At 44.7% G+C, this 8,569-nt stretch overlaps 1 protein-coding gene across 2 annotated transcripts; it reads right to left on the bottom strand.

Moving 5' to 3' along the window:
* Positions 1-900: 900 nt before the first annotated feature.
* CST7 (cystatin F) lies at positions 901-7,495 on the bottom strand. 2 transcript variants are annotated; one of them, XM_066178031.1, is made up of 4 exons: positions 7,366-7,495; positions 2,198-2,370; positions 1,841-1,957; positions 901-1,382 (listed from the first exon to the last, which is right to left on the bottom strand). In XM_066178031.1, the coding sequence occupies exons 1-4, from the start codon at positions 7,436-7,438 to the stop codon at positions 1,290-1,292; spliced, it is 456 nt and encodes a 151-aa protein (XP_066034128.1). In that variant the 5' UTR covers positions 7,439-7,495; the 3' UTR covers positions 901-1,289. The 2 variants fall into 2 exon arrangements, with proteins under 2 accessions (XP_066034128.1, XP_066034127.1); XM_066178030.1 differs by having other exon boundaries at positions 7,363-7,495.
* Positions 7,496-8,569: the final 1,074 nt, after the last annotated feature.

Genomic DNA, 8,569 nt, shown 5'->3' on the forward strand with positions numbered 1-8,569 from the left:
ATGCAGCACAGCTGCCTCTCCAGCACTGCATGCTGGATTTGAGCTGCTGCTGAGCCACCTGTTCATCATAAGTGGTGTTTCTGAAGCAGAACATGAGACTCGCCCAGCTTTGGGATAATCTGGAACAGATACTCAGCTGTACTATTAATATAATCTGTTTTAAGATTCCCAGACCTTGGCTTGGAGCCCTTCACTGCCCTTTCTTGACTGAATGGTTGTTATAAGGGCTGAAAGTAGGGGTATTACTGCTAATAGGAGTTACAATATTGCTGCAGAAAGGCAATGACTCTCAGAAAGAGAGGACTATTTGTGTGAAAAATCCCATTCTTTGTGGCTTAGATCATTAGATCCCTGCCCATTTTGAAGTGGTGATCTGTGTATGATCATGGGCTCAGACTTTATGGCTGTTTTAAGGGAGCAGCTACCCAAATCCTTCCTAATAAGGACCTTATTCCACTGTAAGCAATAATTAGCCCATGGATGAAGAATGAAGACTTGAAGGAATGGTAGATGCCCACCTAGAGAAGACCATTATTGTACTGAACCTGAATATAAGCTGTGGTCTTCCAGAGATTAAATGTTGTATATTTACCTGAATGAAACTATGCTGTTTAACCTCAGAATTATACTTTGGAATTATGATTAGATTCATTTGCCTTGGCATTTGCAGTGATGTCCTTTCACAGTGTAGCTTAGCTCCTGATTAAAGTGGAAGCACTCATTAGACTGTGTCATTTTCTGGGCTGTCTGTGTTTTAAGACATCCTTATCCATACCTCTGTCTTACAAAAAAAGAACATCTCTCCCTCTTGCCTTCCTGACAGATGTGTCTGACAATTTCCCTGGCATTGGAAAATCTTAAAATTTGTGTGCATGTATTCCCAGGCAAACAATTCCACTGTTGTAAAGCTTTTATTGGTGTTGTATTCACACATGCTGTGGTTTAGACTTCTTTCCATCATGGCTTTGTGAAGGTTCATCACAAAACAAGTGCAACAGAGCTTCCTGGGAGTGCTTAGAAATTCAGCCAGAGGATGGATGGTAAGTGAATGACAACACATGTTCATGTGCAGTTTAGTTTTGGAAAAACAGATACACAACTGGATAGCGAGACATTCAGTCAAGGCAGGCCTTGTCTTTTGAGTGTCTTTCTCAAGGAAAAAAACAACCATGTGCTTTGAGAGGAAAGCTCTGAGGCAGTTCTGTACAGCTGTTCCCCACTTCAGTAATGACCTCAGCAGTCTGGGCAAGGAAAAACTCATGGTGGGAGATCCTTTTTAAGTCAGGCTCTCATGGGGAAAGGTCTTGTTGACAGTGGGCAACAGGGATATGTACTCTGTGTGTCCAAGGTTGTATCCAGACCTCAAAATAGCATCTCAGCATCTGTGAATAAAAGGGGAATAGGTGACAAAGTTCAGGTGTCTGCTGACATCTCAGCATTGTAGGCTGTGATGGGGCAGGAGAAAACAGCATCCTTTTGTCTGCCTGCTTTGTCCTAGGAAAAATACTGTTTACTAAGTAATCCTGTCTAGTGGGAAAGCCTGTGTCAAGTGTCTCCCACCCAGGAAATTAATTTAGCACCTGCTCTATTTCTGCACACTCTGCTAAGTCACCCAGGAACATGGGCCAGGTGGATGTGTCTGGTTCAACTCCTTGCAGACAGGAGCTGGCCCTGGATGCATGAAAGGTGCTAACCTGGCCTCAGCCCAGCTGGCTCTGCAGAGGAGAGGCTTGTACATGTATGAAGACATGGCAGAGCTGGTCTAAAAGTGATTGTTCAGCTAGAGATGGCCAAGAATCCCCTGCAGTTCCTGGGCACCCCAAATGAATTGAACACATACCCGTTGCAGGTTTTTTTCCCTCTGAAAGTGACAGCTGTCCAGGCTGGAGTGATCCCTCTTCTCACACACAGTGCGTTTGATTTCCACATGAAGCATGTACTTCAGCCCTCTGACAATCTAGAAAAAGCAGTTCCCCTTTAAAGTGAGGGCAGGGGAAAGAGATGCCAAGACTTTGGCTAGGAATCAAGTGCTACACCTGAGAACTGTGTGTCACTAACACAGAGCCCTCCTGTGTAGCAGTGCTATAGGGAACAGCTTTAGCAGACCTGAGGAAGATCAGGGATATTGTGTCTTGGATGTGCCATAGGATGGTCAATTAGATGGTTTGGAGGACCATCAGTAGTCTGCTGCTCTTACCTGTACCATGGCTTTCTTTATCTGTGATTCCTTAAACAGAAAGATGTCATTGGAGCTGTTGTTGTATCTGTAGACCCCAAAGCGAGCAGCCTTGTGGACCCCGGGGTTGTTGGTGTTCACTGGGACAGGGGAGCCAGGTCTTATGGTTGACTGGAGTGGTGGTACATTTGTAACTGAAACAACACAAAGCATCAGGGTAAAACACATCAGGGGCATGAAAGGGTGGGAGCTTAAGCCCTCTATAACCAATACTAAACCCTTTTATTGTGCAATGCATTTGTACTTCAGAAGGTTTCTGCTTGCATCCATTACAAAGTAATATTCGTTTATATATTTGAAATGGTGAAACAATCCTAGGAAATGAGGTGACATAAAGAGATGCTGTCAGAAGGGAAAGCAGAACTCAGAATGAATTAGAAGAAGCCAGACATTTAAATGTCTCTGGTATAACTCCTGATTTATAGAAGGACCAACTTTGAATCTCCTTATAAAGATAGGTCATGTTGCTCAGAGTACTGTATAGTTTTGACAACATCAAACACTGGCTCAAAAGTCTTGCTGCTCTTAATTTGCATATCTTATCTTGCAGATGTAAGTTTTTTCCCCATACTCTACACTTAAACCCTTGATGGCATCTTGAGATTTTTATGTTAGAAGGCTTTAGATGTTAGGAATAAATTCTACCCTGAAAGGGTGATAAGACACTGGTACATGTTTAATCCATGGAAGTTTTCAAGTCCAGGGTAGATGGGTCTTTGAGCAACCTCGTCTAGTGGAAGGTGTCCCTGTCTTTGGCAGGGGGATTGGAAGCAGAGGGTTTTAATGTCCCTCCCAACCCAAACAATTCTATGATTACCAAGGTCATGAAGTGGAGAAGCAAAGTGAGTAGGAAATGGAAATTGTGGAGTGTGGGTGGTTAACCCATGACCTTTCACATTCGTAGCTCCTGTCCAGGAGTGATTACAGTTCTAATGTTCTAATGTTACACCATGGTGCTGTGGTAGAAGCAGCAACATCCAGGACATGCCTAGAAATCTAGTTATGCCATTGGGTTTTTTCAGTCCCAACTGTGTAAGTAACATCAGACATTGCAATTAACTGTTAATCAACAGGCAGAATCAAATTGGATCGTTACCTGTGGACTCCTGTGTTTCTTTATAGCATTGAGGTCAGATGATGAGTGAAAGTTGCATTTTCTGTGTTATTAAGGACTAGTTCCAGTGGGTCTGAAAAGGTTTGTTTGTAGTATTTCCTCCATGTTTTATCAAGTCCCGAAAGTTTCCTGTTCATTATCTGTGTGACCATTCCAGGGAGAAGGGGGCTAGCTGCAGGAATCCTCCTCAACATGCGTTTTATGAAGAACTGGTAAAGATTTTGGGTAAGACTGTTGTCTGAAGATGATGTGGACTCAAATGGCCCCAGTAAACATCCTTTTGGTGGATGAGGAAGGCTTTGGTGGAAGTTTTTGGAATGCAATAGTAGCTCACGGGTGCATCTCCAGGGATTGTCTCTGTTAACAGATACTCTGCTTGGTAAATCTGGAGAATGCTTTGCTGCCAGCTATTGCAAAGGAAAGCCTGTGCTGTTACATTTCGTGGCTGGAGTGGCTGGCTGCACAAAGGAGTTCCAGACAATAACTCAGTTTCTTAGAGGAGCCAGGGAGAATGAGTTAGAGCGTTTCATAGAACCATCTACTGTATATTTTTACTTACTTGTGTTGCTCTTTCCCCATGCACAACTTCTTTTTCAATCATTTAAAAGAAGCTCGAGGCTTACAGTTGAGGTAATTATTTAATCCCCTTTTATGTTTGTCTTCCTCTCCATTTTCCCACTTCTGAAATCAAAGAAGAGGAAAAAATTCCCAATCCTGCAGGTGCCATCCAGCCACTGCTAATGCCAAGGCCTGCCAGTGCAGGAGGTGATCCTGTGTGTGTGCAGGCAGTGAGCCTGTGTGTGCTTGTGCACACAGATGTACGCACAGAGGTTATATTAAACCTATTCCAAAAGTCAAGTTTTTTATCACCTCTAGCTTTTTTCACAGATAGATCTCTCACCCACAGCCAGCTGCACAGAGCATAGGCTGTGTACTTAAGCCAGTTTACACTGAGAAACCTACGTAGAAGACAGGGACAGTTTGATGATCCAGAGTCTATTAAAAAAAAAAAAATAGAAACCAAACCAGAATTGCATGCCATCATCAGCATGGAAGGTGACAAAAATTTCTCTCACATGTTGTTTATGCACATCCTACTTATAGTGTCACAACCTTCTCACAGGTGTTAATTGCTGCACCCACTTGTAACAGTGCTCAGGAATTTACACCTTGACCTGCAAAGAAGAGACTCAATTCCACATCCCGCCTCAACCCAAGGATGTCCAAATCCATCTCTTCCTGGCTGATACCCCAGCTACCTTAATGACCCCCGTATTTTCTTGCAGGTAGGAGCTGAAAGACCCAGGCCATGTGTTGGAGTGGAGCAGGTGTTCTTCAGGTGGCTTTGTGTCTGCTGTGGAGGTGATGAGCTTTCCTGTCCCATGCCTCTGATCTGTGTTGGCACTGAGTGTGCAGCCAGCACTGGGCAAATGTTGTGGTATTTTTTCACCCAACAGCCTATAATCCCAAGACTATTCTCCGTGGGATGGTATTTTCCCACTGCAGCAAGGGTGGGATTCAAGAGTCACAGAAGCTTGTGATCATTCAGCCTTGGACCAAAGGTATTTCTCAGGCAAGCACATCTTACCCAGTGCTCAGCTCATGGGTAAAACTTTTCACAGGGGTTTAAGGCACTGGCATCCACTAGTGATTAAGGAGGGCCATGCAGGACCTGTCTGCAGGCAGAAACAAAGCTCAAGGCAGAGCAGGGCCCTGGTTTGCCCACAAGGCCAGCTGTCCTCTTCCTCAGAAATGCCATGCTTTTTCCTGTGCCACCAACCCCACAGCTAGAGGGAACAGCTTTTTCCTGAGCTCACCTAGCAACTGGGACATTCTGCCAGGCTGACAGCAGGTTGCTGCCTTCCTCTTCTTGCTGCTCCCCAGCACTTTGCTTGGATATCTGCTCTTATGCCAGTTGGAAAGTCAGGTGTGGCAGTAGTGGGAGTGTTGACATCAGATACCGTTCTTTGTAGAAGGGGGTGATGACCACAGCCGCTTTCAATCTTAACACAATGTCCTTTTGTGGCTTTTGAGAACCCTCAACACCTCTTGAGTCATGGTGAGATCTTTTAAAGGCATAGGGTGTATGTGACTGGCTGAAATCACACCGTGTGGATGGGAAGAAAACTATTACGTCTATTATTCAAACCAAGAGTCAGAGTCCAAGAGCCCTTGTTCCTGACCCCAGTGCCTGGGAGATCCAGCAGTGTCACATATGGCCAGGCCTCCAAAATGCATCACCTGGAGAGGTGAGCAAGCTGGACAGGTGTTGTAGACAGAGAGACTCAATATACCATGTATTGTAAACAGGGGATGGGTTACAGGTTATATTTTCCCCAGCTTTCACCAAGGGATTCTGGGCATTTTAGCTTTCAGCTGTTGCAACTTAGTGTTGAAAATGACTCATAGCAGAGTAAAGTGGGTATAAAATCTACTGAGCCCTTGCGGGAGATCTTTATTCCACTGTTTTCCTCTGGGGACTCAGATTCCTTAAGGCTAAAATTTGGTTTTCTTTGTTTGCTTTCATTCCCATTCAAGGTGGTCACTGCATGGCACACAGACTAGTCTGAAATCACTTTTACTGTTTGGAATATTTTGTAATACTATATTTCCAAACCCCAGAGACTCTCTGGTGTGAGGTACTTGTAATTCTGATTTTCTCTCTGCAGCTTTTTCTGACCATTTCATCCCTGGCTTGGCTTGAGTGCCATTACCTAAAAATTTGAATTTGTGCAAGGTGATGGCTCCATTCCAGACATAAGGCAGTCTTGGCTCAGAAGGTCAAATAGCACTGCAGGGCTCTAGGTATACCAGCATTCCTGAAACATCCAGGCATGTGTGGGCAGAGGCACAGTATAACTTGGCCAGGCACATACAATACTCAGAGACTACAAGTGTATGATCTTATGATCTGAGCAGACAATTCTTGTTCCTCTAGTGAAAGATGCTTAGGACGAGAACATTCATATTCAGAGCCCATCCTTGCTCCTGAATTTGGAAATATGAAGAGAGATGGAAAAGCCAGCCCTCATCCTGCTCCTTCTGTTGGGCAATAGTAGGGTTAGACCCCTTTCTTGCTCAAAATTAACAGGCAACTAACTTATTAAGCAAATGAGGGCTGTTCTTGCAGAATGTGCAGTGCAGAATGCACTGAATGTTGTATTGAGGCTCTCTCTCGTGCTTTCCTCCTTGAGGGTTGCCTTGGGAACTTTGTTCCTGCAGTATGAGAGAGCAATCCTGTGGATGCTCCCTCCCAGGCTGCAGTGAAACAAATAAGCAGATTGCAACAGGCTGGAGTTTTTTTTCCCACCAGATGCTCCAAAACCTCCTCCCCATTACTCCCTCCTTTAAAAACTTCCTCCCCCTTAGCAAGACTAGGGCTTTATCTTTATATTTAAGATATGGCAGAGGTCCTGCATGCCTCTGCAGCCCCCAAAGGAGACCACAGCAGAAACAAAAAGCTACTGGCTAACCAAACACATTCCTGAGTTCTTTCTGCATATGTGAACCAAAGTAATACTGTAACATATCCAGTAATACTGAACCGAAACCTTCAGAGAAAAAGACTCATGTCTGCAGCTCCCATTCTAAAGATTTAAGGCCAGCTGCAATCAAGAGAGTTCCCTTACTCAGCAAAGAAAGAAATTAAACAGGTTAATGCTTCATTAAAAGTCAGCTAATCGGCACTCAAGTGTCCATCTGTACTTAGCAGTCAGATTGTTACCTGCAGTCTTTAGATTTAATAATCAAGGTCATGCAGAGTTTAAACACTGACAAATGAGTTGAAACCATAAATTGACTCTAAAACCCCTAAATTATATCCCTGGATAGCATGGTTCATTACACAAAGAGAAAGTCTTTTGAGCAGTTGGGTTTTCAGCTGCAGCCTGAACCCTGCAGTGCTGAGGCAACATGGGCAGCAGTCAAAGAAAGACTGTTATTTACTAGAGCATTACACAGCAGCACTCACAGAACTTAAACAAGGAAAACAGCAATTATTTTCCATTCTTACCACCTGAAGTCCTGGTGAAGCTCCAGAGTGCCAAACAGCAAAGTACAGTGAAGCTGCAGGCGAAGTTCACTGCCATCTCCACCACTTCAGAAGAGGAGCCTGACAGCCAGAGGAGTAACTGCCCTGCTTCCTGCCAGAGATGTGCCTCTGTGAGTGCTCTTATTGGCTGGTGGGAAAGAAAAAAAACACCCTCTAACTCCCTGAATCATCACAGCTCTGATGCGTACTTTGCCTCCTGCTGATGACCACATACTTCGAAGCCCAGCCACAAAACTGTGGTTTGGTGATAGCAGCACCAGTCTTGCATGAGACAGGGACTTTTGCTTTGTGATCCTCAAGGATTGGGCAGAAGCATAGGCAGATACATGTGATACAACACTGGAAAGGGATGTGGGGGTGAGGAGAGTTACAGTCATGTGCTTTAAGGATCGTGGGGAAACTTCATACCTAAGAAACAGGCAATGAGCCCTGGGGATGTGGCTCTTGGCTTGCATATGTGCATCTGTGTGTCGACACCTGGCAGAGATGATATGTCAGTGTCTTGCTTCCCCTGATGTGGGGATGTGAGGTTGGGGTGAGGGAGATGGGGAAGTTTTAAGGGTACCTCCCAAAGCGACTCTGTGAAACAAAACCAGTAGGGAAAACATTTGGGGTTTGGTGGTAGAGGAGAACATCACACCTTGCATCTAAAAAAAAGGTGTAATGACAACAGGAAAGGGCTGCATTAGAGAAGATGAGTTTTTTCTAGGTGATATACAGAAAGAAGGGAAACAGGGGAGAGGGGTATTTCGTCTCTCTGTGGCTTGCAGAGCTTCTCAGCTCTGTCGTTGGATACTCCAGTGTAAGTTCTTGGTTTCCAGAAGATCCTCTCTAGGCAGTGCTGGCTCATGCTGAGAAGTTTGAAAGACCAGGGAAAGGGCTTATTTTCTAGACTTTGTGGTGCAGCTGAAATAACCAGCTGACAGATTCAAGAGCCTGAGAGATGAAGTACTGTCTCACTGAAGGGCTGAGAGGGGTGGACATCACTCTGTGTATGTGTGCTTTTGTTTCAGGTGAGCAGGAAGGTGATGGCTGCTTTTCACTTGCCCCAGCAATGCCCCTTTTTGAGCAGAGGCGTCTTACAGCCTGAGGTAAAGTCCTAATGCAGGGCACAAATTCTCTTTTGAAATGTCTCACAGAGAAAGAACTGGGCAAGTGTGGTGTGTCA

This window comes from Chamaea fasciata, unplaced genomic scaffold, assembly GCF_029207755.1.
Source record: "Chamaea fasciata isolate MVZ Bird 193981 ecotype frontalis unplaced genomic scaffold, bChaFas1.0.hap1 SCAF_3, whole genome shotgun sequence".
Classification (NCBI taxonomy): domain Eukaryota; kingdom Metazoa; phylum Chordata; class Aves; order Passeriformes; family Sylviidae; genus Chamaea; species Chamaea fasciata.

What these genes read in the sequence shown, in the direction of transcription:
- CST7 (XM_066178030.1), bottom strand. Translation starts at nt 7,438, where the DNA reads ATGGCAGTGAACTTCGCCTGCAGCTTCACTGTACTTTGCTGTTTGGCA. An exon ending in CTTCACCAGGACTTCAGGTG is followed by an intron (nt 2,371 to 7,362) that starts GTAAGAATGGAA and finishes GTGTTGTTTCAG; the next exon opens with TTACAAATGTACCACCACTC. An exon ending in GGGAAAAAAACCTGCAACGG is followed by an intron (nt 1,383 to 1,840) that starts GTATGTGTTCAA and finishes TTTTATTCACAG; the next exon opens with ATGCTGAGATGCTATTTTGA.